A 25,825-nucleotide genomic window follows, 5' to 3' on the forward strand; every position below is an offset into this window, starting at 1 on the left:
TTTTCTTGGGAGGGAGGTAGTATTATGATTCCCATTTTACAATTGAGGAAACTGAGGCAAAGGTTGTGACTGGTAGGATTAGAACCCAACACTTCTGCCTCTGCCCTGTTTCACTATTTTGGTGGGGAATGGGTAGGGGACCTTGCCAAGTCTCAGGTAATTTGAACCACAAAGGAGGATGTTGGGTGAGTCAAGCTGGAAATTGCCTGAAACTAGCCAGCATCCTTCCCTTTCCTTGCCCAGGCTGACTAAGCCTGGGATGCCAGCCCTTTGGGAATGGGAGGAACTGGGAGAAGAGGAGGAAGGAGGAAAAGAAGGAAAGGAGGGGAGAAGTGAAGGGAAATAAAGAGCTGCAGAAAGGGGAAGGCAGGAAGGAGGGGAGAGAGGGCTTAGGAGGGAGAGGAGATGGAGAACTAGAACAAGGAGAGGACAAATGGGTGGAAAAGAGGGAAGGGAGGAAGAGGAGGGGAAAATGGAGGAGGGAGAGGAAGGGGAGCAGGGGGAAGGGAGGACTGCGGGGATCGTGAAGGGGAGAGGAGAGAAGAGGAGGCGGAGAAGGGAGGGGAAAAACAGGGAGGGAAGGCTAAAAAGGGAGAAGAGGAGAGGGGAAGGGAAGCCTGGAGGGATCATAGAAGGGAGGGGTGGGAGGGAGAAGAGGAGGAGGACAGGGGGGAGGGGAAAGACCAGAGGAAGGGAGGGACCTGGCGGGGCCGATGGCGGGCTCTAAATGGCTGTCCCTGCGGGGGGTGGGGCCATACGGGGCCCTTATTGTTCAAAATGGCCAATGGGCGTGGGCGTGGGCGTGGCCGGGTTACAGGGGCGGTTGCCTCCTCCTTGGCTAGTCGGGTGACAGACGCAGCCCCAAACAGCAGAACTGAGGTTCCCGTGGAGCTGCGCGGACGCGCTCTCTGCGCGCGCCCCCAGCCCCAGCTCGCGCCCGCTTTGTCCTCGCGCCCCCTCGTGCGCGCGCCCTGCGTTTCCCCGGTAGCCGCCAACGGACGCGGACGGGACAGGCGGGGGAGTAGCCGCCGCCCCGCCGCCGCAGGTACCGAGACCGGGCCGGGCCGGGCCGGGCCAGGAAGGCTGGGGAGGGGGAGGGACCGGGCGCGGGCACAGTGCCCTCCTCTGTGCCAGGGCGCAGTGACTGCTCCTCCCCTTGTCTGTCCCTTCCTCTGTGCCAGGGCACAGCTGCCCCTCCTTGTCTGCCCCCTCCTCTGTGCCAGGCCACAGCTGCCCATCTCCTCACCCACGGAGTTGGACTGCCCAGGAAAGAGCTCCTGCCCCTCCTTGGGCTAGAGTTGGGCAGGACAGAACTCAGCCTGCCAGGGCCAAGGTCCAGCTGCCTCTGATCCATCTCCCAGCCTCTTCCCCCAAATCCCCAGCATGAGGGATGCCCATGCCTGGGTTGAGTCCCTCTGTGCCAGGCCTGGCCACCCCTTGCTTCATCTCCCTCTTACATAAACAAGCCCAAAACTGAATTGCCCAGACCAGGGCTTACCTCCCAGTGTCAAGGCCTGGCATGCCTTTCCATCTCCCTCTGGGCCAAAGTTGTGTTGATTTGCCCTGAAGAGGTAGGTGTGTGTGTCTGTGTCTGTATCTGTCTGTCGGTGTCCATGTCTGTCTGTCTGTGTCCATGTGTCTGGCGTTGATTACTTAGTCCCCTGGGCCTGAGAGCCCTCTTGGCTGGCCAGAATGGGGATCTTCATGGACTTCTATGGCCAGTGTTGGCAGGGCTGGTCTTTCCAGCGTCAGAGCCCAGCTGCCTTCCAGCTCACCCTCTAAAGTTGGGCAGCCCAGCCCAGGGATGAAGGGCCAGCTACCCCTGGCTCGTGGGGTGTCCCTGTCAGGGCATCACCACCTTTTCCTCCCTCCTCCCTGCAGGAGGTTCTCTGGAGCCAGGGGCCACTTCCCCTGCTGACCCAGAACTCTCATGGCAGTCGGAAGTGACCACCTTGCTTTGGGCTGAGGGTTCCTGAAACTGGGGGCAGGGAGAAGTGTGAGGGGTATTGTGGGACATCTCTCAGGGCATAAGCCAGGCTGCTGCAAGCTGGAGCTTTTCAGAAATGCCAATATTTGTGTTTGGAGCCACACCAGGCTCCAGGGCCATTTCTGGGCCTCCTGGGAGGTTCTGTCCATCTCTGCCACTCCAAACTTTGTTGACAGCAGGGGGCAGGTGCAGTGTACTCGCTGGCCTGAGCCAACAGGAAGCCATCCCTGTGGGTCAGTGACTGCTAGGGCAGGGCAGGAGGCAGTTGGCAAAAAGGAGAGGAGTCCTTTGGACAAAAGTCCCTTGGCAGGGTCCCCGTGCATGGCTTCTAGTGAAAAGGCAGAAGAGAGCCAGTGGCAGGTCCAGTGGCTCCTTAGGGGCAGGGCAGTGAGTGCATGGAGGTGGGGGGGGACTGGGTCAGGAGAAGACATTGTGAGACCTGGGCTCTGGTCCCCTCCCGATGATGGCAGAGGAATCACTTTGTTTGCTCTTCTCAGCAATGAAAGCCGGGAGCCCTTTTTGATCCAGATTGCCTTCTATGCTTAGTGGCTGAGGTGTGAAGATTTAGGGGGTAGCATGACTGTGGCCCCATCAACTCTAGGAGTCTGTGTTAGCTTAGGAGGCCAGAGCAGGGAGGGAGACTTGCTTTTTTCTGGGTTTTCAGATCATTTGGAGAACTCTTTTTTTTCACTGTTCAAAACTTTGGGGGGGGGGGGGGAAGAGGGCAGAGAACACATTAGATTACCATGGCAGAGAGGAGGGGGAGGAGGGGGCACCGTACACATTAGACTGTGATGGCAGAGGGTAGGGCTTGGCTTTTTTCCTTTAACTGGGGAATTCGGAACTGTCTCTATCATCTTTAAAGACTAGTTGGCAGGCTTGGCAGATTTCCTTGGCACTTTGGGGGGTACTCTAGGACCCCTTTCATTCCTTGATGTGGTGAGGTTTGTGTTAACAGCAGCAGCCCTAGACAGTACTAGCCGGATTGCTTTGTTTGAGGCCTCGGGGGAGAGACTCCACCCCAGCGTGGGGGAGGGGGGTGGGAGAGGGGGTTGAAAAGGAAAGCGCTCCTGCTGATGCCCAAGCGTGGGTGGGCATTCAAAGACTCCAGTGGGTAAGGGGGTGGGGCAGACTTTACAACCATATAGGTGGGGAGGAGACAGACAGAAAAGGGGCATCAAACCAGCAGGCTGCCTTGACTCCTCTCCTGATGTGCCTCTTTTCCTGCCAAGGGGGCACCCCAACTGCAGAGAAGCTAGCAAGGCTGACCAAATGGGCTTCCTTCACCAGAAGACATGTGGCTTCTTGCTTTTCGGGAGAGGTCTGCTGAGAACTCTCCCTGCTAGCCAAACCAGACCTTCGAGTTTTCACGGTTGGCACAGAGACACATTAGGGTCCATCCTGAGACCCAAGCAAATGCAATGTAAACCAAAGCAGTAACACCAAGAACACAAGTTATGGCAAAGGCGCCCGGCCCTCCAAAACCAGGCTTAGGTTGTTAGAGATGGTTTTGTGGTGTGGGCAGACTCGTGGACCAAACTGGGATCCACCAACAGTCTGTTCTCGTCCGTAATCTGAATTAAGCAATGAAGCCTGCTCTCTAGAGGGGAAGGAAGGCAAACTCGTCATTACATCAACTTCTAAGGATGGGACGACCTCCCATCTGCACTCCCCTTCTTTACCTGAAGCCTTTCCTGTGCTGTCCTAGGAAATTTAGAAATCCCTGAGCTGCCCTCTGTGCTTGAGAAGGACGTCAAGGTTGCAGTGGGGTGAGCAGGGGATGTGAAGGCCAAGGGCCTGCCTTTGAAGCTCTTCCTGGTGCTCTGGCCCCTGGGAAGCTGGCCACATCTCCATTTCCTCAAATGAGGTTGTGATGTTCCAGTGAAAACTGAGTCTGTCAAGAGTCCATCAAGTCCTCCCGAAGCATGCTGTTGAATTTGGGTCAGGGCTTCGTACGTATGGCCTTGTTGGATGGTAAACGTCCATGACCGAATTCTTGCAAGCTCCCCTGTACTACGAGACACGGAGAGAAATAAGATGTGTGTTCATGAAGCATCCTGAGAACAATTACAAGTGGAGAAAGCCCAGCTGAAATAAAGACATGCTAAGGGGGGAAATACAGAATAAAGGAGAGAGAGAGAGTGGAGCTGGCGCTTAACTGGGAAAGCCATCCTGCAGTTAGCTCTGAACCGATGGCTAGAGGTTGGCAGGAGAGGACGGGACATTCTAGGACGTGCCTGGACCGAGGCTGACGTTAAGCAGTAAGCTGCTTGGTTTGGCCTAGCAGGCAGCTATTAGCCATTGTGCCTTTCTGATAGCACCTCCTAGATTCCTAGCTCAGGTACCCTTTTGGAGGAATAAGTTTGGGGCATTTTCCCTCCCTTCAAGTTAGCCCCCATTTCTTCTCCATAGGTGGAAATCAGAGTGGCATCATGTCTCGACGAAGCCAACGCCTGATCCGTTATTCTCAGGGTGATGACGATGGTGGTAGCAGCAGCAGCAGCGCTAGCAGCTCCCTGATGCTTGGCCAGCATGTCCCCTTTAAGGATAGTCCCCTCAGGTGAGCAGTGCCAGAGCAGTGCAGCAGTGCCTTACAGATCCCTTCCTGCCTCCATCTTTGATGGAGAGCTCACTCTGCTGCTTTCTTTCCCCACAACTGTGAGCATTTCCTGGCCCCATCACCATCTCTTCCCCTTCTACCACAAGCAGGGCTACTGCTGCCTTAACTGAGAACAGGAACAGGGAGGGGCAAGTCTGAGCATCCAGGAGGCCGGAAACCCTGAGGCTTGAAACTGGGCTCCGAACAAGCCCTCTCTGCTGCATAGCTCTTGGCCCTAACCCCAATGCCCATGGTCTCTCCTGTGAGTGGCAGGGCCTGGCAACATGAGCAAAGGGCCTCTCAGTGAGGAGGAGGCAGCTTTAGGTGGCCAGTAGCTTCTCTCCTGCCTTATCCTGGTTTTTTGATTTGGAAAGAGGCCCTCCGTGGACCATGGTAGCTGTGGCTTTGGTTTTTGTTTTGTTTTTTAAGCCCTTACCTTCTGACTTAGTAGCGATTTGAAGGCAGAAGAGTGACAAGGGCTAGGCAATTGGGGCTTAGTGACTTGCCCAAGGCCACACAGCCAGGAAATGTCTGAGGTCAGATTTGAACCCAGGATGGCCCTCGTCCCCATCTCGGGCTCTCTATCCACTGAGCCTTTGGGTGGGTGTCCAAAGCTGCCCCGTGGCTTTGTTCAAACGTGCCTCACACGCTGAAAAGGATTCACCATTTTAAAGAATAATAATAGGAAAAAGAGGACTTTCGGTGCCCTTCATTCTGCAAAGTCTCCTCCTCTTGGCCAGTCCCCTTCTCTGCAGCTCCTCTCTAGGTCCTCTCTCTCTTCCCCTTCCTCTTTTTGATCCTCTCTTATCTTCATGTGTGGGGCCCCACAGGGCTCTGAGGAGGAAATCTGGCAGTATGAAGCGGCTCTCTCCTGCCCCACACCTGGGCTCGGCTTCCAAACCTCACACCTCGTACTACAGTGAGTCAGTGGTGAGCGAGTCTTACGGTCGGGGGCTCCGGGCCCCCTCTGTGACCAGGAGCTCCATCCTGCACGATCAGCTGGACAGCGACTCCTCCTGGAGTAAGTACCCCAGACTCTGCCCAGAGCGCTCCCCAGGAGCCTGGGTCTCATTAGTGAAGGGCTCCTCTCTGGCTCACACAGGGTGGGATCGGATCATCTCTCTGGTGCCTACCAGGCTTCTCTGGAAGCCCCGCACTCGGCCTCGGAGAGAGAACACTTTTCCAGGTCGCTGAAAGAATGACCATCCCTTCTAAGTCAGGACACGGCCCAGTTCACTCGGCCCATGAGCTAAGCCTGTGCTTTTTACCTGTTGGAATAGTTTCATCACAGTTTCAAGCATCAGCCCTTCTCATTTCATACAGAAACAGCAAATGGGCCAGATTTTTGCCCCTCCCCCCCTTTTTTAAAAATAAAATTCACTCCATGCACTAGACCAGGGCTGAGATGTCCAAGTCCTGAAGAGGCCTTCCCGGCATCACCCCTTCTGGGCAGATGCCTGAGGGTCCTTTTTGGCTCACTTAAGATACCTCCCATGTTCTGTGGACAGGTGGAGACCTGATGGTAGGGAGGAGAAGAGGCATTGGAGGCCCCGAGAGTAGCAAAATTAATATACAAACTGAGGACAAAATCTCCTACGACACATACGGCTCTTCGTCGGGGTATTCCTCTGAGGATGATTATTCAGGTAAGCTACATTGCCTCCTCTCTGTAACCATGAGCCACCCTGCAGCAGCTTAGGATGCTGAGAACAGACCGCCACCCCGGGCATGGCCCTCTGACGGGAAGGGCACCCCCACAACTGGGGCGGGCAATGGGTGTCTGACACAAGAAGAAAGAACTCTGCGATCCGGCTGTTGGAGGGCTCTTCTGGAGGCTTGGGAGGGTTGGAGCCTCGGCTGGTCCCAAGAGACACAAGAGGTCCGCCCACTTCGGGGTTCCTCATTTCCCCCCTGTCCCACACGGACCTTAGGTATGGACCAGCCCAGCTCTGTATCCAGACTAAGCAATGCCTTCTTCCAAGCTGGTGCTTTCCTGTGGATGGTGGTCACTTTTCCAGGTGGGTTCTGGGAGCGGGTGGCCACTGTGCCCAGGGTGCCCCCGTCCCTGTGCCAAGGGCATGTTCTAGCACAGTGGAGACAAGCCAAGCACAGACAGAGGTGGGAGGATCTGAGACTAGAAGAGTGAGAAGCATCTGCCGTGGGGCCCGAGGAGCTCTAGAGCAGGTTTGGGGCTCGGAGAGGGAACCCTCTGAACCCGTGCTGGGACTTTTACAGGTCGGCTCTTTGGCCTCTTCTACTGGTGGCTTGGCACGACCTGGTACCGCCTGACCACGGCTGCCTCCCTGCTGGACGTCTTTGTCTTAACCAGGTCAGTGAGGGTCCAGAAGCCAGAATCTACCATCTACTTGTCCTAGCACAGCCGGGGGTGGGTCAGCTCCGGCCCCATTTCATGGCTCTCCGCTTTCCAAGGAAGTGAGTTAGCTGTGAGCACAAGTGGCCCCCCTTCCTGACTCTGACCTCAGCCCAGTCTGCTCGTCAGAGGGCCTCAGTTGCCAGAGACCATCTCAACTTTAGGGCAGGAATCAAGACTTTTCTTCCCAGTGGTCATGCCATTCTTGCGGTTTCTCTGGGAAAAAGTGGAGGTAAAGTAGCCCAGCGGCTTCCAGGGCAGAAGCCAGGAGGCTCCAAGTCAGGCTGTGAGCTGAGACAAGACTCCTGGGCCAAAGTCTCGGAGCAGGGGGAGCAGCAGGCCTCAGCGGGACTGCCTTTGGCAGCTCTTTTAAGACCAAATTCACGAGGCCTAGAAGGACTTCTAAAAGAAGACTGCCCCATTCCTTAAAACAGCAACACCTTTCTGGTAGAATAACATGATCAGGACTGGCTAGAACAGGTGGGGAGACCTCAAAGAAAGGGCATCACGCCACTACACTTCAACATGACCTCCAGGGCTCTCCTCCCAAGGGCCCACCCTCTGGGCAGTTCTCTGGCCACTGAGGCTCCCTTCCTAACTTCTCCTCCTTCTTCCCTATGAAATCCAGGTGCTTTGCGTCCCTGAAAAAGTTGCTTCTGTCTTTTTTACTGATGTTGCTGTTGGCTTCACTTGCCTTTGGTAAGCCTTGTTGAGTGTTGAGTCCCTACAGAAGCCTGGTGGGGAAAGGGAAGGGTACAGACAAGATTTGGAAGATTGAGCTTAGACAGGGACTCTTTAGGGACACAGGACAAAAGCTCCTGAGAGATGGACAAGTTCCATCTACCCGCCTGAGTAATTTCAGCAGACCTTTATGGGGCACCGTCTATATGCAGGCTCTGCTCTGTCCTGCTACCTTAAATGCACCTCGGGTGGCCACTGGCACCCTGGAGTTCCTGAGGACCTTGAGGACAGTGATAGAGGCTAAATCAGGAACGAATCCATTTTCTGTCCCCTTCCCAACTCTCTGAGCAGGACATGATCAGCACCAGCTCTGGATCTTTTGAGGCTCAAAAATGGGTGAGGACGGACAGAGTGGTTTTTGGGCGTGAGCCCTGACATCATTCAGCCTATACTGTGAGTTCAGGAGCACTGAAAAGCCTGGCTTGGGAAGGATGATGCCACAAGGAGATGGTAACCGGAGGCAGCCTTTAGGTGGCATCTTTGTAAAGAGGATCATGGTCCTCATTGAGAAAAGACAGAGCTGGGTGCTGACCAAGCTTTGGACCAGAAGGCAGGTCTCTGGGTTCTATTAACACACCCCCTCACTAGCCTATTCTTTTCCTTTTCCCATGATCCAAAAGTATACAGATTACTTTTGAGAGGGTGGGGAGAAGGAATTGTATTCTGAAGGCTTTCGGGGTAGTCCATCCCCTGTCTGCGGCCAGGTCAAATCTTGCATTGTACTCGGCCCAGATGTAGGTCCTCGCCTTGAACTTCCTGCCCTTTAAGTAGAACCTGTTGCCTTGTTGCCTCAGCCTGAGCTTTAATTCACCTTTCCTCTCGGTGCTAGGTGCTTGGTATTTCTATCCCTACGGACTGAAGACCTTCCACCCTGCTGTGTTTTCCTGGTGGGCAGCAAAGGGAGGCAACAAGCGAGAGGTATGGGAGCCTGTGGACTCCAACTCCTATTTCAAGGTGAGTGCCTCGAGGGGCCTCTTCACAACCCTTTTCATTCCTCTCAACCCCAACAGTAATGCCACCCAGCATTTATTAAGCATGGCCTACAAATACCTCCCCCTCCCGCCCTCACACACAGACACAGACCCTGCTCTCAAGGAGCTCATAGTCTTGATGAGAGACAAAACTAGTTACAAAGAGATTTAAACAGGACAGGTGGGAGCTGGCCAGCAGAAGGGATTGGCACAGCTTTTTCCTGTACAGAGCCCATACATACTCTTGTCATCCCCTCCCTGGACCTTGGCCTGGCAGGACCCCCCAGGGTCAACTCTGTAGCACCATGAGGCATCCGATCCTGCAGGGCCAAGCAGGATTAGCCATAGAAAGGTTGTTATGGTTTTTTCCCATTTTATTTAAACCCTTACCTTCTGACTTAGAATCAACACTATATATTGGTTCCAAGGCAGAAGGGTGGTAAAGGCTAGGTTAAGTGACTTGCCCATGATCATTCAGCTATCTGAGGTCAAATTTGAACCCAGAACCTCCCATCTCTAGGCCTTGCTCTCAATCCACTGAGCTATCCAGCTGCTCCCTTTTATTCATTTGTTAATGAACAAAAATCTATTTTTCCCTTCCACCCAAACAAAAAAATAAAATAAAAACTCCCTTGTAACAAATATGCATAGTCAAGCAAAAACCAGTCCATCATGGACCATGTCTAAAAGACGTCTGTCTCCTCGAGGCCCGAGTCAGAAGTTGGATCGTTTGTCTGGCAGAACAATACTGGTCATGGCAATGTCCAGAGTTCCAAAGGTTTTCCAAGCTGTTTGTCTTTGTAAGGTTGTTGTGGGTCAGTTGTTCTCCTATTTCTGCTTTCAGTCCATATGAGTCTTCCCAGGTTTCTCCCAAAACCCCGTCCTTCATCATTTCTTAGAGCACATTGGTATTCCATTGCATTCGCCCACCATGACCTGTTCAGCCATTTCCCAGTCAACAGGCACCCCCTTAGGAGCTGCCCTGGCTTTGCCACAACAAACAAGCAGCTGTCAGGATTCCTGTTGTAGTGATGTCCCCAGGTCAGTTTAGTGACTTTGGGGCTCAATTCCTACTTGCTAACAGAATGACTGGATAACTTGCAGTTCCAACAGAAGGCCATTATAGGGCTTCTTTTCCCATAGCCCCTCTGAAGTGTCAGTTCCCCTTTTGTCCCCTTTGCCAGTCCAACAGGTGGGAGGTAGAGCCCTGGAGCTGCCTTCATGGACATTTCTCTTTTTTGTTCATATGTTGTCAATAGTTTGTATTTCTTCTCTTAAAAAATATTTTTTCTTAACCCTCATTGCCTAGCTCTTGCCACTCTTCTGTCTTGGAACCAAACATAGTATTGATTCTAAGATGGAAGGTGAGAGTTATTAAAAAAGAAGAAAAAAATGTTTATATCCTTTGGCCATTACCTACTGGGGAATTAGCCACAAACATCTGATGGGAAAACAAATCGGCAGATCCTTTTATTTTTTGTTCTTCCAATAGCTTGGTGTGTCAGCTCTGTGTTCCATCATTTTTACCTAAATTATTGAATTTCATTTTGGTCCTAGCTGAACATTTATTTCATTACTCTCCTGTTACTGTTGCTTGAAGTAGTCCTGTCATCCTGTCATCTACAGTTTTCACATGCTAGACCATTCCTAAATAGATTATTCAATTCAGGGTTATTAGAGTCATTTCCCCAGCCTACAGAACATGATGCCATGTCTTTGATTACTCCTGCGGGCAGTTTTTTATTCTTGTTCGGCCCAACACTGATAAGCTTTTTAAAAAACCCTTGTCTTAAACTCAACATGAAGTATTGGTTCCAATGCAGAATCAAGGGCTAAGCAATTGAGGTTAAGTGACTTGCCCAGAGTCACACAGCTGGGAAGTGTCTGAGGCTAGATTTGAACCCTGGGCCTCCTGACTCCAGTCCTGGCTTTCTAATCCACTAGCCACTTAGCTACCCCACCATTGGTCCTCTTTGCAAATTCCATGAGACAGGATTTGGTGCCATACTAGAGGCTAAATAATTGGGATTCCTCTAACTCTTATACAAATACATTTGCTAGGAAAGGAAAAACAAAACTCTGATTTTGAGATTTTTTCCAAAATTATTTTACTTTTCTTGCTATCCAGACCCCCTTTTCAGCCTTAATCTCCACTCTGGGAAGGAAGAGTATAGGAGATAGTAGAAACTGTCAAATAATCCTGTATTTTTAAATAATATAACCTCCAGTCTTTCTCTTGTGTGTCTGGGAGGGAGAAAGTGTGCCTCTCCATGGCCATGCTGGTCTTTTCCCTCTAACTATCCACTATCCCCCAAGTTCTCTTTCCTTTACCCTTCTACTGTCTGCCAAAGAAATGGGTCCTACCCACTGGGCATCCACACCTGGCCAGGAAAATGGGGCTCCAGAGGGATCAGGAAGAATTCTGGGTACGGTCTGTTCCTGTAGTCCTGCAGCTGCCCCATGGGGTAGAAAAATGACCCGGGGGGGGGATGTTTTCTGGACTTTCCTGATCAGAATGTAGTCTGGTGGGGTTTTTTTCTAGGTGGTTATGGTAGTAGTGGCCTGGGTGGGCTCTCTATCCATCATCCACCTAGCTACCCCATCATTGGTACTCTTGTAAACTCCATGAGACAAGATTCAATGCCATCCTGGAGGCCAACACTCCCTCTGCCATCTTGGCTCTGCCCCTGGTGCTGTGCAATCCCAAGGCATTTGGGAGAGGAGGCACCTTCTGAACAATTGGCCTCCTTTGGCCCTGTGCCTCTCAGAGGTCTCCAAGCCAGCCTTTTGCTCCGGAAACTTGTGAGGAGGTGTCGCGCCTTTAAGCCTCTCTGCAGTTCCTGCCTTGTAGTCTTTCTCCCGTCCTGGCTAGCTCAGGCCAGGCCCTTTGTCACTCTCCTGGATTGCTGAAGCAGGCTTCAGAGTGGTCTCGTCTGGCTTCCTTCAGGCTCCCGTCAAAGGAATATTCCTTAAGCACAGAGCTGACTGCGTGCATTCCCTCCCCACTGTCTCCTGGGGCAAGCAGACAACCTCTGGCTTTTCAGGCTGTGCTGCTGAGTGCCGGCCTAGCTTTCCAGCCTTAGCCTCCTTGGGCCGTCCCCATTTGCTCTCCTAGTCAGTGACTACTACAGTGGCTGCCCACTCTGGTGGGAGGGAATTCTTTCTGGATTCTCCCTCAGACAGAGCTCTGGGCCCATCTTGAGCCTGAAGCCTCTCCTGGACACACACCCTGCCCAAGCTCGGGCCCTTTCTTCCACTTAGTATTTAGGAAGTACAGGCCATGTGTCAGGCGTGGGGCCCAGGGAGGGTTCTAATGGGGAGACCAAAAATACAGCCAGCATGAGTGTCACGTGACTAGACGCATGCAGTCTTCCCCCTTAGAACGGGAGGTCCTTGTGGGTAAGATCAGCTTCGTTCTTGGCTCCTGGGCCCCAGCACCCATCCCAGTGCCTGGCCCATGAGAGGGACTTAATCAGGGCTGGTGGATTGAGTCTGTTGGCCACTGGGCCTCGTTCCTCCTCCCGAGAGACTCTTGGTGTGTTTTCCCCAAGGCTGAACAGCATATCCTGTCAAGGGTACACGCTCTAGAAAGGCGCCTGGAAACTGTGGCTTCCGAATTCTCTGCCCTTTGGCAGAAGGAGGCAACCAGGATGGAGCACCTGGAACTACGGCTACAGCAAGGGGCCAGCGGAAATGGAGGGGTGAAAGGCCTGAGCCAGGAGGACAGCATGATCTTCTTGGAGGGCCTGTGGAGCCGCAGAGAAGCTGTTCTGAAGGAAGAATGTCGCAGAAATGCCATGACCCACATCCAGGTGAGGAGAAGGGAGGAGCTGCCCTCCTGCTCAGGCCACGGCCCCTAGGACCCACCTTCTCTCCTTGGGGAAGAGATCTTGAGGTGAGGTGGACTTGCCAAGGCCTGCAGAGTTCTCTGGGGCTTGTTGAGCCCATTTCTTTTCTGTGCCCCCCAGGAAGAGCTCACCATTCTGAGGGCAGAATATCAGCAATATTTGGATAACCAAAAGAAGATTATTCAAGCATTCCAGGTAAGCAGCAGAGACAGTGGGGTGGGCATCTGGGGCATTCTGGCATTTGCCTAATGTTCTGGCCAAATTCACTTGTTGACTGGAAGTATCTTAGATTTGCATTTGACTTTGGTCAGGCTGAGAGATGGCCACTTAGCAAGGCTACCTGCGGAGATGGGCCCAGACCTCCTTCTCTGAAGTCTGTGGAAGGAGCTTACTGATCTAAAGCAAACATGGGCCTCTTGCCAGCAGTCTCACTATCAGGTCTTCAAGGAAAGGGGCTCCTTGCTGGAATCCCTTCAATGTGCCAAGCACTGTTGTTGTGTGAAAACTAAGAGATCCAGCCATGCATTAAAAGTAGGAAAGGATAAAACTCGGTGAGAGGAACGTGACTTACAAGCCAAGTTTAAAACTTCTCTAGGGGAGCAAGATGTGACCTCACTGCACTGAGAAAAGAGGTTCCTGCCTAATCTCCTGAGCTCAGGTCCTTCTCCAATGACTCCTCCAGGCAGCTGATCTGGAAAAGCTTAGAACCCAGGCCTAATGCTAAGACTAGTCACTGGCTTAGTACCTGCAAGGAGCAGCAGGCCACTTCCATGTTGGTGAACCTATGGGGAGGGGGGGGCGCCACTCAGAGCTGGGGTACGTGAGCCATTGTTCCAGCACTAGAGTTCATTACTAGAAAGCTAGAGGGCTTCCTCTCTCCACACAGTTTCCAGTTTGGGCACTCTGGCTCTAAAAGGTTCACCATCACTGCTATAGACCAAGGTCAGGATTTGGAGAGCCAACCAGCACTTTCCACCTCAGTAGATGGAGGGTGGGCCCCAGAGGAGGCCACAGGCCCTCCAAGGGCCAAGCTGATGTTTAAATTTTCTTCTACTAGGACTTGGAAAGCAGATTCCTCCAGCTCAAGTCTGAGTGGCAGAGGTGAGGCTGGCCCCTGCGTGGAGACCTGACTGGCAAAGAGAAGAGGAGGGAGAGGGTGAAAGCTAAACAAAGAACCCCACCACTGAGGCTTGGGGGGAGGAGGGGAATCAATAGAGCCCTTGAAGTAAGAACCAGAAGTCTTAGGTTTGAGTGACGAGGATCGTGACTGGTAAAGACCTCAGAGGCCAGAGGCCAAACCCTTCATAGGGTGAACCAGTGCCCTCTTCTTTGTCTCCATCTGTGTGACTGTCTGGTGGTTGATCTCGATCTTCTTCCCGTCTTTGACTAGTCTGAGCCAAGAAGAGGCCAGCCAGAGGCAAGCAGCCATGGAGGCCCTACAGCATGACGTGAGTTTGTGCCCTCTGGTAGGATCGGGGATCCTGCCCGGGATGGGTCATGCCACCTAGGCCCCTCGCTCCCAGCCAGGCAGCTGCTGCGGGGCCCCTCTTCCGGCGTATCCCCAGTAGCCTCAACCACACTTCCCAAAAGCTCGGTCTAAAAAGGGGACTTTTCGACATTGAAGTGTGCTTCTCCTTTGTGTCCAGAGTGGGACATTTCTCATCTGTAAAATGGCACCAATAGGGCCCCTCCCTCCCTCCCTCCCAGACAGTCAAATGCGCTATTTGAAGATCCCAAAGTGGCTGATCAGTGCCTGTCACGGCCATCCCTTCCTGGGCAACCCCAGTCCAGACCCCTCGGGCCTCCCATCCACAAAGGCCCTATCCAGGCCCCTCACTTCTGGCCTTTTTCCTTCTTTGCTTCAGCTGAGCTCCTTCTCTGTTGGATTCTAGGTAGAGTCTCGGGGACAGGAGATGCAGGCCATGGTGCAAGCTCAGCTGCGGGACCTGGAGCACAGAATCCTCACACAAATGGCAGAGGAACAGGGGAAGTTTGTCAGGGAAACTGCTGCCCAGGTGGAGCAGACCCTTGACAAGGAAGGAGTGGCTGGGATAACGGAGGAGGTGAGGCCGGGCGAGGGCCGCAGGGGGGTGGGCAGCGAGTTCAGGCCAAGCCGGGTAGTCTGAGCCCGCGGCGTCCATGCTTGTTGTTTAGAAAGTACACCGTATCGTGAACCAGGCCCTGAAGCGCTACAGTGAAGACCGCATTGGGTTGGTGGACTATGCCCTGGAGTCTGGAGGTAGGCAGCCCCTGGGAAAGTGGCCAGGCCAGAAGGAGGGGGCTCTGGGGCCCGCCTGCCTGCTGCGGTGTCTAGGTGTCTAGGCACACCAGGCTTCCCGGAGGACTGACTGGAAAATCGGGATGCCCATGAGGGTAGGGCCCAGGAAGGGCGGGCAAAGGGCGTTTAGGAGGCTGATGCACCTCCTCGGTGAGGGCCGACCCGTGCCCCGTCAGCGTCCTGCCCCTCTTGATGCCCGTGTTGCGCTTACAGGGGCCAGCGTGATCAGTACCCGCTGCTCGGAGACCTACGACACCAAGACGGCCCTTCTTAGTCTGTTTGGCATCCCTTTGTGGTACCGTTCCCAGTCCCCAAGGGCCATCCTCCAGGTACGTCCCCCAGCTTGCTTCTCCGCCTGGGAGGAGGAGGACCCTTTGGCTTCCCTCCCCAACATAAGCCTGGCCCAGCCAGAGGGAGCAGCTCCATGACAGGGATCCGCTGTGACAGCCGCCTGCCTCTGACCTGCCTTGTCTTCTGCCCACAGCCAGACGTCTACCCTGGCAATTGCTGGGCATTCCAGGGAACCCAGGGCTTTGCTGTGATTCGGCTGTCTGCTCTCATCCGCCCCACTGCCGTCACGTTGGAGCACGTGCCCAAAGCCCTGACCCCCATCAGCAACATCCCCAGCGCCCCCAAGGACTTCATCATCCTCGTGAGTATCCGAGCCTGAACTCCTCCCCAGGCTTACAGCGGCTGAAAGCACTTCCTTAACAGCAGCATTGTGAGGCAGGGAATGGAAGATGGGCCCATTTTACAGATGGCCTCCTGAGTCCATGCATGGCCAGTTCTCCTCTCCTCCACCTCCTCCTAGGAGGAACCAGGAAAGGCCGATAATAGCCATCAGAACCACCAAAATTCAGTGCCTCAGCGCACTGCCTCTAGGATGCCGGGTGTCCCCTGCATGAAGCCATGCAGGGGACGGTGATGCCCATTCCCCAGGGCATCACTTCCTCAGGGCACACAGGGGTGACCCCATAAGGTCTGGGAGAAAAGATGGAGTCAGAGAAGGTGAAAATGGGGCCTGAATCCCAATAAAGATGCCCAAATGGAGGCTCCTGTGGGGAGCGGGTTATCCCGAGCCACACGGCCAGCACAGGAGGCCAAGAGCCTGGATTGCCAGATGGAGGAGAGGAAGGGAAATGAGAGATGCTGTGCTAGCAGGCGAGGAAAGGAATGTGCAGCTTTTCTCTTCTCCCTTTGACTTTCTCAATATATCCCTCCTCTTCCTCCTCCTCCTCCTCCGTCTCTGCCTCCCTGCACTGATCAGGTTCATCTTCCTCCCAGCCAGCCAGCCATCCATCCGTCCATCCATCCCTTCCCTTTTCTTGTCCTTCTCTGCAGGGCTTAAACGAAGATTTGCAGCAGGAGGGGGCCGCCCTCGGGTATTTCACCTATGACCAAAATGGCGAACCCATTCAGACTTTCCACTTGCAGGTATGGGGCAGCCCGCCGCCGTGGGAGCCGGGCGATGTATGGGAGAGCAGCAAGCACTGCTTAGCTGGGAAGGATCCGCTGGCGGAACTCGCACTCACCTTACTCTGTCCTCTCTCCACAGAGCAACAACACAGCCATCTACCAAGTGGTGGAGCTTCGGATTCTAAGCAACTGGGGTCACCCTGAATACACCTGTATCTATCGTTTCCGGGTCCACGGGGAACCCGCCTATTAGGCCCTCCCCACGGGTCCCTTTTAGCACCCTGCCTTTCTCCCTTAGCCCACCTTCCCTCCACCAGCAAGCAGCTCCCCCACCTCCTCCCCTGACCCTGTGCTTCACACCTTCGAGGCCCCATGGCTTCCGGGAGCCAGGGAGGAAGTGGGGGCTCACTGTGTTGAGCGCCTAAGGGAGCCGGGTCAGCTATTTCTGCTTCCTATTCCCCATCCTCTCTAGGGTCAAGCCTGGCCACCCCCGGAGGGGAGGGTGTAGATATAGCTATGTACTCTTATGTTGGGGCTACAAGGGACGCAGGGCCCCTATCCTGCCAGAGCCCCAAGAACAGGCCCTGATCTTGCTCTGGGACAAAGAATTGGGTCTGTTCTGGGGGTCACAAAGCTGGGAGCCATTGTCTTTCCTGGGCATGTCCTAGCAGGTGACAGTGACCTCTGGTGACTAAGGGACCTTAGAGGAAGACCCTGTCAGCCCCCTTGCAGGGCTCTCTTCACCCCGGGGCATGACAGGTCCAGTCTTTGAGATCTTAATTAAGCACCTGTGACTAAGCACAATTCCCAGGGGTTTTGTTGGTTCTAGCAAGGCCAAGAGCCTCGATTTGGGGGGATATTCTGCCTCCAGGATCACTTAAGGTGGCATTTAGATACTGTATGTCCCCAGGGGTATAGCCATGGCTAGGAGACCCCTTCTACCCACTGGGGCTCAACTTAGAGGAATTGAGGTGTCCCGGCATGCAAGAAAGTCATTGGATACAGCATTAATCATGGATTAGATTATGCTGTAGGGATGGGGGGCAGTGAGGGAGAACTCAGAGTGCTGAGGACCCAGGCTGGAGGCTTCCCAAGGCCCCCACCTTGACCTAATTTTTGCCCTTGCCAGGCTGTAAGTGCAGCCAAAGGCCCCTGGGAGAGGGCATTCCTTTTTGCTACTAGTTGCCAGTTCTTCTGCCTCTAACAGGCCAAGGGCCCTCTTCCTCATCCCAGGGCCAGACAGGGTGATGCCTTCATCCACCTTTTCACCTGGAGCTCAGTCCCTCTGGGCCCTCCTTGCAGTTGAGGATATGGTGGTGAGGGATACAGGCAGGGGCCTCCTTTGGTCTTGGAGCTTGTTACAGGTGACCCAGAGATGACTTGTATTGAGCCCAGGCCGGCCTGCTATGCTCCAGGACCTCTGCAGGGAAACTGGGATCTGGGGCTGGCTAGGTTAGTCGCACAAGGAGGAGGGTAGGAATTCAGTTCATTGGGACAGGGATGGGGGGAAGCTTGTTGCTGTTAAGACTTGGTGGGGAGGGGAGGGCAAATTATTTGGCCCTGCGGGCCGATTGTATTATGTATATAAATATAGATTTTTATATATATATACACGTATATATTTCACAGTTTTTTTAATCAGAAAGGAAAGCTAAGGGTTTCATTCCTGGCCTCCTCCACTAGGGCCCAAGGTGATATTCACTCCAGCCCCAACTCAGGAGGGGGCTTGACAAGCACTGATCCCCACTCCCTGCAACCTCCATTTCCTTTTCTGTCTGGAGAGACTCTAGGGCTGAGCACTGGGTCCTCCGATCCAGCAGGGGTGCACACTCCTTGCTCCGTAGAGAGCCAGGGCTAGCGGCCTCACCAGCACAGCCTGTCCTCTCCTCTTTCCCAGGAAACTGTCATCTGAACAGCCCCAGCCATTACCTACAGATGTGGGCTTAGCTTTTTTTCCATCATAAAGGCTACATGTTTAGATCCTGAGTTCTATTTTTTCATCAACAGATTCTAATTTATGTTTATGCAAAAAAATAAACTTTTCTCTTGGATCTCTGTGGTTGCTACTTGTCTGTCCATGTGGAGGTTCTTCTTGAGGCCAGCTTGGCATAGGTGGGGGATGAGATGGTGGGATTCTGATGAAGGCCCTCATTTCAATGGGGCCTGGGACAGGAGTATAGCTGAGGGAGGGGGGTCCTGGAAAGCTGGGGAGGAGCTTGGGGAGCCCTGGGGGTGGGGAGTACAGAGAGAGGGGAGAGGCACACTGTGCCTAATGTAGGTGAAGCAATGAGGCCCAAAGGAGATCAGGGACTCGCCTGAGGTCATGGGCAGTGAATGGCAAAGCCAATAACAAAAAGCCACTTTTTCCCATTCCAGGCTGACCAATTTGCTGACTCAGAGAACACCAGGCTGGCTGGGAAGAAGGTTTTTCTTGAAGTCTCTCGAGAAAAGGGAATTGTTAGGATGGAGAAGGGCCTCCAGAATCTCGCAACCCCTTCATTAGGCCATTCCAATTCTTCCTCCAAATCAGCACTGTGGCCACCTCATGACCACAAACAGATCTCAGTAGAGGAGATGGGGACCAAAATAGGAGCTCCACGCACAGAAAACAGAGGGGAGACCTCCAGGACCAGGGGAGCCCAAGCACTGTACATAAGCAGTCAACTCGCTAAATGAAGGTCAGGTTCAATGTAGTACTTTGGGATAAGGTAGCAGGGAAAGAAGTGTCCCCTCTTCCCTTCCCTGCCAACTTAAGGAAGTGGTAAATGAGGCCTATAAAGGTGGTTTACAGAAATTTGGGCTCAGAACCCTTATACTGGGGGACCCTGGAGTACCACATTTATTAGCACCCCTATAGGTGACCCAAAAAGACTTGCACGAACTAATGTAGATTAAAGTGAGCGAGCAGAATCAGGAAAACTACAACCTAACAGGAAAAATAACTTGAAAAGGTCTGAGAATTATAATCAATGGGAGGGTTCCCCACCTCTGCTCACCTTCCTCCAGTAGAGGAGGTTCACTGAAAACAAAAAATTAAATCTGAAGATGGGGGGGGCAGTGTTTTCAGTATTTCTCAGGGGGAGGGAAGAGGGCAGCTCTTCCTTAGCTGCTTCCTTAGATAGCAGACTTGAACTAGAAACAAATTCAGAGGTTGGTTCCTAGTCCGGCCCAATAGACGCTTTGCCATACTCCAAACACAGCCCATGCTTGTGCTCTTCCTCTTCACCTTTGCTCTCTTGCCCTTCCAAGGCACCTCTTCCCCAGGGCCTTTCCTGATCTCCCAGTTCTTGGCCCCCTGTCCCCACATTTGTACTTTGTACTTATGTGTATGTGTGTCTAGATAGACTTACCTGATCAGGGTCCCTGCGGAAAGGAGCAGTTCTGTGTCTGTCTTGGTTGCCCGAGCACCCAGCACAGTGCTTGCCACACAACAGACATGAAACATGAACTTATTTGCCAAACAATCTGCATTCAGTTAAACTCATACCTCTATAGCCTTCTCAACAAGTGATCATCTGGCACCCCAGGGTGCCCTCCAGAGAGGGTCAAATGATCTGTTAGCTCCCTGGACAACCCCTTCCACTCTTGGAAAGCTCTAATTGTTGGGAAATTTGTCCTGGCATCAAGCTGAAATCCACCTCTTGGGCCAAGCAGAACAGGGCTAAGCCCCCTTCCAGATGACTTTTCAAATAATAGCCAGGATTTATAAAGCACCTACTATGTGCCAGACACTAGTGCTGAGCACTTTATCAATATTACCTCATTTGATCCTCACAGCCACCTTACAAGGTAGGTGCCTTTATCCCCATTTTACAAATAAAGAAACTGAGGTAAACAGGTGAAGTGGCCTACCTAGGGTCACATGGCTAGGAAGTATCTGTGGGTGGATTTGAATTCGAGTCTTCCTGCTCCCAGACTTGGCACTCTATCCACTGAGCCACCACTTGAAGACAGTTCCCATGGTGGTCCTAAGTTTTCTCCAGGCCTACCATTCTCAGGTCATTCCACCAGTCCTCATGGCATGTGCTTCAAGTCACCCCTCTCTGAACTCACCTCAGCCTGTCCTATTTCTTTTCCAAAACATGATGCTCAAGCTTGAACGCCACCCTCTAGTTGTGGTCTGACATGCCCAGATCCTTAGGAAGACCTTTAGCCCTTTAGCCATGATGTTTCACTATGCACTTACACAGACCCTGCGACTCACCCAAACCGCTAGACCCCTTGAAGAGAAGCATCTATTTCCTCCTCCCTCCCTCTTCCACCTAGACCTGATTCTTTTTTAGCTGAAGTGTAGGATGATGTTGCATTTATCTCCATTGGATATTTTCATCTCAGTAGAGTCAGCTCTTCATCTAGCACACTGAAGTCTTTTCTATCCTCATTCTGTCATCTGACATCTTGCTCCCAGGCCTGACATTGGCACGTTGGACAAGTGCACCTTCTGTATAATTGGAATTTGGGAGACGCCATTTAAAAGTATATATATTTTCTATGGACACGTGGGAACTATCAAACTACATTTCCCGTAGTCCAACGGGTTTCCGGTTCCGGTTCTTTGGGCGTGGGGATGCCTGCGTCACCACGCATAGGACAGTTTAAATGGGAGAATCAAAAGTAAGCTCTCTCTGTTAGCTAGCAGGCGCGCGATATGAAAGGTAAAGATGGCTGAGGCGGCAGTTTGAATACTTACAGGCGCGGTCTTGTATATATTTTACCAGCATGACCATGCCTTTAATTAAACTACTAATTTCTATATTTATATCAGTCTTTATCATTTTTAATCGTAACACTTCTTCGACTTCAAGTCATGGATAAAAATGCACACCAAACACTAGGCAAAGGAGAGATCCCTGGGCCAATTAAGACAATTCCCCAGAGCTTTCCCCATGAATTGGTACCTGTTCATCGGTGAGGCCTCTTCAGGTCTGGCGATTCAACCCGTTCTAACTCCATCTGCCATCTGGTCCCTGTCTCTCCCACTCATCCACAAGGACAGTAAAAGTGACTCAAGCACAGATGTTGCCCAAAGCTCAGTATACTTTGCTGTATTTCTCTGATCTAAGCTAAGTCTAGCTGCCCCCTTTAATTCACTTTATGCAAAGCAGTGAACAGGGAAACAGAGTTCAAGATTCTCTCAAGTCACTTTTCAGAGCACCTTGGTAGCTCAGTGGATAGAGAGCCAGGCCTAGAGAGACAAGGTTCTGGGTTCCAACCTGCCCTCAGATACTTCCTAGTTGTGTGACCCTGGCCAAGCCACTTAAACACCATTGCTTAGCCTTTGCATCTTTCTGCCTTAAAACCAATACTATCCGGGAGGAGGGAGGAAAAGAACATGAATCATGTAACCATGGAAAAATATTCTAAATTAATTAAATACATTTTTTAAACCGATACTATTGACTCTAAGACAGAAGGTAAGTGTTTTTTTTTTAAAAGTCATTTTTTCATGTTTGATTTGAGGCAACAAAACAAATGAGGCAAGAATATAATTTGAGGATTACCTAACAGACACTTCAATTAATCTGGAGCCCAAGAGAATCCAATCAGTGGGAAAGGAGGAGCCAGCAAAAATATTGAGACCCATACCTCCTTGCTTCAACTACAAGGGGGAAAAGGCAGTTAAAAAGTAGACACTTATACAATTACAATTACCCAATATGCTAGAGGCCTTCCTGGGCCTCTATTCCTAGGGACCCTGCAGAGCTCTGGGGGACACACCACCCACAGAGCAAGTGTGACCTGGATGACGGTCCAGAAAAGAGGACTGATGAGCAGTTGAACAGACAGTAAAGAGAACTCGGGTGAGAGAGTGTCACAAAGACCTAGAGAGAAAAGAGAGTGAAGGAGAGGAGGGCCCTGGGCTCAGGCCTGGGTGCTCTCCTCAGCTCCCAGGGATTCAGTGCCCATCTGAACACCTGTGATTCTCAGATCTACCTATTCTGCTTTGTTGACCTTCATGTTTCCATCTCCAACAGCCTTTCAGACATCTTAAACTCAGTATATCTAAAACAAACTCATCACCTTTTCCCCTAAACCTTCCCTGCTCCTCTCTTCCCAATTACTCCCCTCCCATCCCTCAGGCTCTCAAGCTGTTATCCTGGACTCCTTACTCTCTCTCACCCTCCATATTCAAGCAGTTGCCAAGGCCTGGTAATTTCACCTCTGCAGCATCTCTTGGAGATTTCACCTCTACTCTCCCATAAGTCCCCTTCTCTCCTCTGACACTGCCCCCACCCTGGTCCAAGCCTCATTACTTCACACCTGGATTATGGAGTAGCTGCTGGTGGGTCAGTCTGCCTCAAAGCCTCTTCCCCCATCTGTCCGTTTCTTCATTCAATTGTCAAACTGATTTTTCTAAAGCACTGGTTATGCCACCACCTGTTCAATAAAATTCAGTGGCTCCCTATTGCCTCCAAGATCAAATCCAAAACGCTCTGCTTATTGTTAAAAGCCTTTCCTAACCTAGCCCTCTCCTCCCTTTCCAGTCTTGTTACACATCACATCTTCAATCTAGTAACACTGGCCTCCTGACAATTCCTTGCACCTGACCTCCCATCTTCCAACTCTAGGCCTTTTCTCTGGCTGTCCCCCATGCCTGGAGCCCTGTCCCTCCTCATCTCCACCTCCTGGCTTCCTTCAAGGGCCAGTTAAAATCCTACCTTCTACAAGAAGCCTTCCCCAGTCCCTCTTCATTCTAGTGCCATCATTCTATTGGCTACTTCCTATTTTTCCCGTACATTGTTTGTACACGGTTGTTTCCCTGTTGTCTCCCTCTTTGGATTGAGAGCTCCTTGAGGGCAAGGAATCTATTTTTTTTTTTAAACCCTTACCTTCCGTCTTGGAGTCAATACTGTGGATTGGCTCCAAGGCAGAAGAGTGGCAAGGGTGGGCAATGGGGGTCAAGTGATTTGCCCAGGATCACACAGCTGGGGAGTGTCTGAGGCCAGATTTGAACCTAGGTCCTCCCATCTCTAGGCCTGGCTCTCAATCCACTCAAGGAATCTATTTTTGCCTTTCTTTTATTCCTAGCATTTAGCACAGTGCCTGGCATACAATAAGTATTTAATAAAAGTTTATTGACTGACTGACTGATCATATTAAAGGCTATAGAGCTTAAGAATGAGGATTGAGAGAAGACCAATAGATTTGGCAGTTAAGAGATCCTAACCTTGGAGGTTGGAAGCTAGACCATAGACAGTTAAGAAGAGAGTGAAGGGAAAGGAAGTGAAGGCACTGCTTGTAGGCAATGGAATCAATCAAACAATACTTCTCAATCCAGCTCTTTTTACCATTTTCATTTTTCTCTAGTACTGTGTCTATATAGAAATGAGGAACAGAAACATTAAAAGTCCAAATGTAGTCGATGATAAAAATAATTTGTTACAAGGGGCAACTAAGCACATGGATAGAGCACCAGGTCTGGAATGAGGGAGGACCTGGGTTCAAATCTTCTCAGACACCTTCTAGCTGTGTGCCCCTGGTCAATTCACTTAGCCAACTGCCTAGTCCTTTGCCATTCTTCTGACTTAGAAATGATACTAAGACAGAAGGTAAAATAATTTATTACAAAAACACTGGCAGATGCTTAATTTTGAGTATTTTGTTGTCTTCTTGCCAGTTTCATTTTTAATATCCAAGGTGATTTAATTAGGTCTCACATTCACCTTTCTGTAAATTTACTTTTCCCTCTATTGCTTCTCACTGTTTATTAAGATTGGAGGTGATTCTGCTGATGACTTTCCACCATCCTATTTACATTTTAGAAATGAGTTTGTTTTAAACTGTTGTCACTCTTGGTTACTACGTTTCACTGTTTGATAAGATCCAATGTTGGTTGGCTGAAGCAGTTTCTAGGAATATTTTAGCCTCCTAATTGTGATGACTGCTTTGTGTTGATTAAATTTCTGCCTTTTCCTTGATCTATTTCCTACTTTTTAGCACTTATATCAGTGATGGCAAACTTATGGCACAAGTGCCAAATATGGCACGCCCTCTGTGGGCATGTGGCTGCCCTCCCCACCCAACTCAGTTTGTTACTAGAAAGGCAGAGGAACTTGGATGGAGCTGCTCCCCTCCCTCTCCCCACTGTGTCTGAGGACATTTTTTCCCATCCCCTGTCCCTCTGCCCAGCAGCCTAATGGGAGCACACAGGGGGTAAGGTGGGTGGTTCACAAATGTGCAGAACTGGAGGGGAGTCAGGTCACTCCTTTCCCCCTCTTCATCTGTGCTGAAGACATTCCTCACTTCACCCACCCCTCCACGGAGCAACCCAATGGAAACATTTTCTCCCTCTCATGTGGGATAAGGTGGGGGTGGTGTGCCCAGCACTTGGTGGTGGGGAGGGGCATAGCACTCAGTCTGGGGGTGGGGTGGGGGCAGAGCCTGGCACTCCATCTCTTAAAAAGTTCACCATCACTGACATATCTTATGTGAATGGATCGAGTTGAAGCTATTTTAATTATATGCCATCTTTTCTCATCTTTTTCTTTTTCTCTAATTTGGAGATTTTGACCTTTGTCCTAACAAACGGATGATGTGACTGTAAGGTTTATTCAGATATGATTCCACATTAATAGCAACCACATCTTTTAATTTTAATGTGATTTTTTTAATGTGATTTTTTTGAGAGGTTGTTTAGCATTTGTCACTTTTTTTCCAAGTTAATGAAAAACTAACTACCTGCTCTCTCTCCCATTTCTCCACTACTGAAAAACAAAACCCTTGTAATAAATATGCAGAATTGAGCAACATAAATTCCTATATTTCAACATTTTGAATTCTTCTAACTCTTCCTGAAGGAAGTATTCATGATATAGAGACAATTGAACTCTTTCCTTTCTTAGCCCCAAATTACACTTTCCAATATATTTTCTGCCATCCTCTCTGTCCACCTTGCAATGAAATCACCCAATATTAAGGGATAAATTGACTTCACCTAGAGAAACCTATTTATTTCTTCACAGAATTTCTAGATATCTTCTGCTCAAATGTTGACACGAGAAGCTACAATTCACTTTTGGGGACTCTTTTGCTGATGCCTGTAATGAGCTCTATCGAGGAAGAAGGCCAAGTAACCTAGGAAGCACAGCATTTTCTACTTGTTGCTTTTGAGGCACAATTACACCAATCCCTTTATTTACTTCTCCAAGAACCTATGAGCAATCCTTGCATTCAGCTGTCATTTCTTGATGTCTACAGGTTTCATTTAAAACAAGAAGGCCAATATTGATATCCTCCAGTAGAATGTTGAATTAGCCTCATTCATTTAGAGTAGCATAGTTAGATTAATGTTTAAAGGCCATCTAAAAGCTATGATTTGTACCCCTCTCTGTTCTACTTTTGGACACTGCCACCATCTTTGAGGATGTACAAGGGGAATGGGTACAAATGAAGGCAATTGTGCATTTTTGTTTTCTGAGTTGCCAATGCCAAAAAAGTCACTACCTAATGGCTAGACCAAAGGTTAAACTGCTCAAAATCCTTACCTTATTAGTTCTGGTGCTGTTTCCTCTGGGAAGTGTTCTCTCTTCTAACTATTAGTTTTCTCCCTATCCCTGAAGTACTGAATATTGACTTATTCAGGTATGTCTTGCCAAGACTCTTGAGGGCATGGA

At 51.0% G+C, this 25,825-nt stretch overlaps 1 protein-coding gene across 1 annotated transcript; it reads left to right on the plus strand.

The window, feature by feature from the left end:
- The first annotated feature begins 4,419 nt into the window (after nt 1-4,419).
- Nucleotides 4,420-18,262, plus strand: SUN2 (Sad1 and UNC84 domain containing 2). Its single transcript, XM_044679708.1, has 17 exons — nt 4,420-4,547; nt 5,417-5,607; nt 6,095-6,232; nt 6,518-6,604; nt 6,822-6,915; nt 7,586-7,656; nt 8,528-8,652; nt 12,221-12,481; nt 12,638-12,712; nt 13,575-13,618; nt 13,908-13,965; nt 14,410-14,580; nt 14,672-14,756; nt 15,009-15,124; nt 15,280-15,447; nt 16,137-16,229; nt 16,351-18,262. The coding sequence occupies exons 1-17, from the start codon at nt 4,420-4,422 to the stop codon at nt 16,462-16,464; spliced, it is 2,019 nt and encodes a 672-aa protein (XP_044535643.1). The 3' UTR covers nt 16,465-18,262.
- The last annotated feature ends 7,563 nt before the right edge of the window (nt 18,263-25,825 follow it).

Source organism: Gracilinanus agilis, chromosome 5 (assembly GCF_016433145.1).
Source record: "Gracilinanus agilis isolate LMUSP501 chromosome 5, AgileGrace, whole genome shotgun sequence".
In the NCBI taxonomy this organism is placed as follows: Eukaryota; Metazoa; Chordata; class Mammalia; order Didelphimorphia; family Didelphidae; genus Gracilinanus; species Gracilinanus agilis.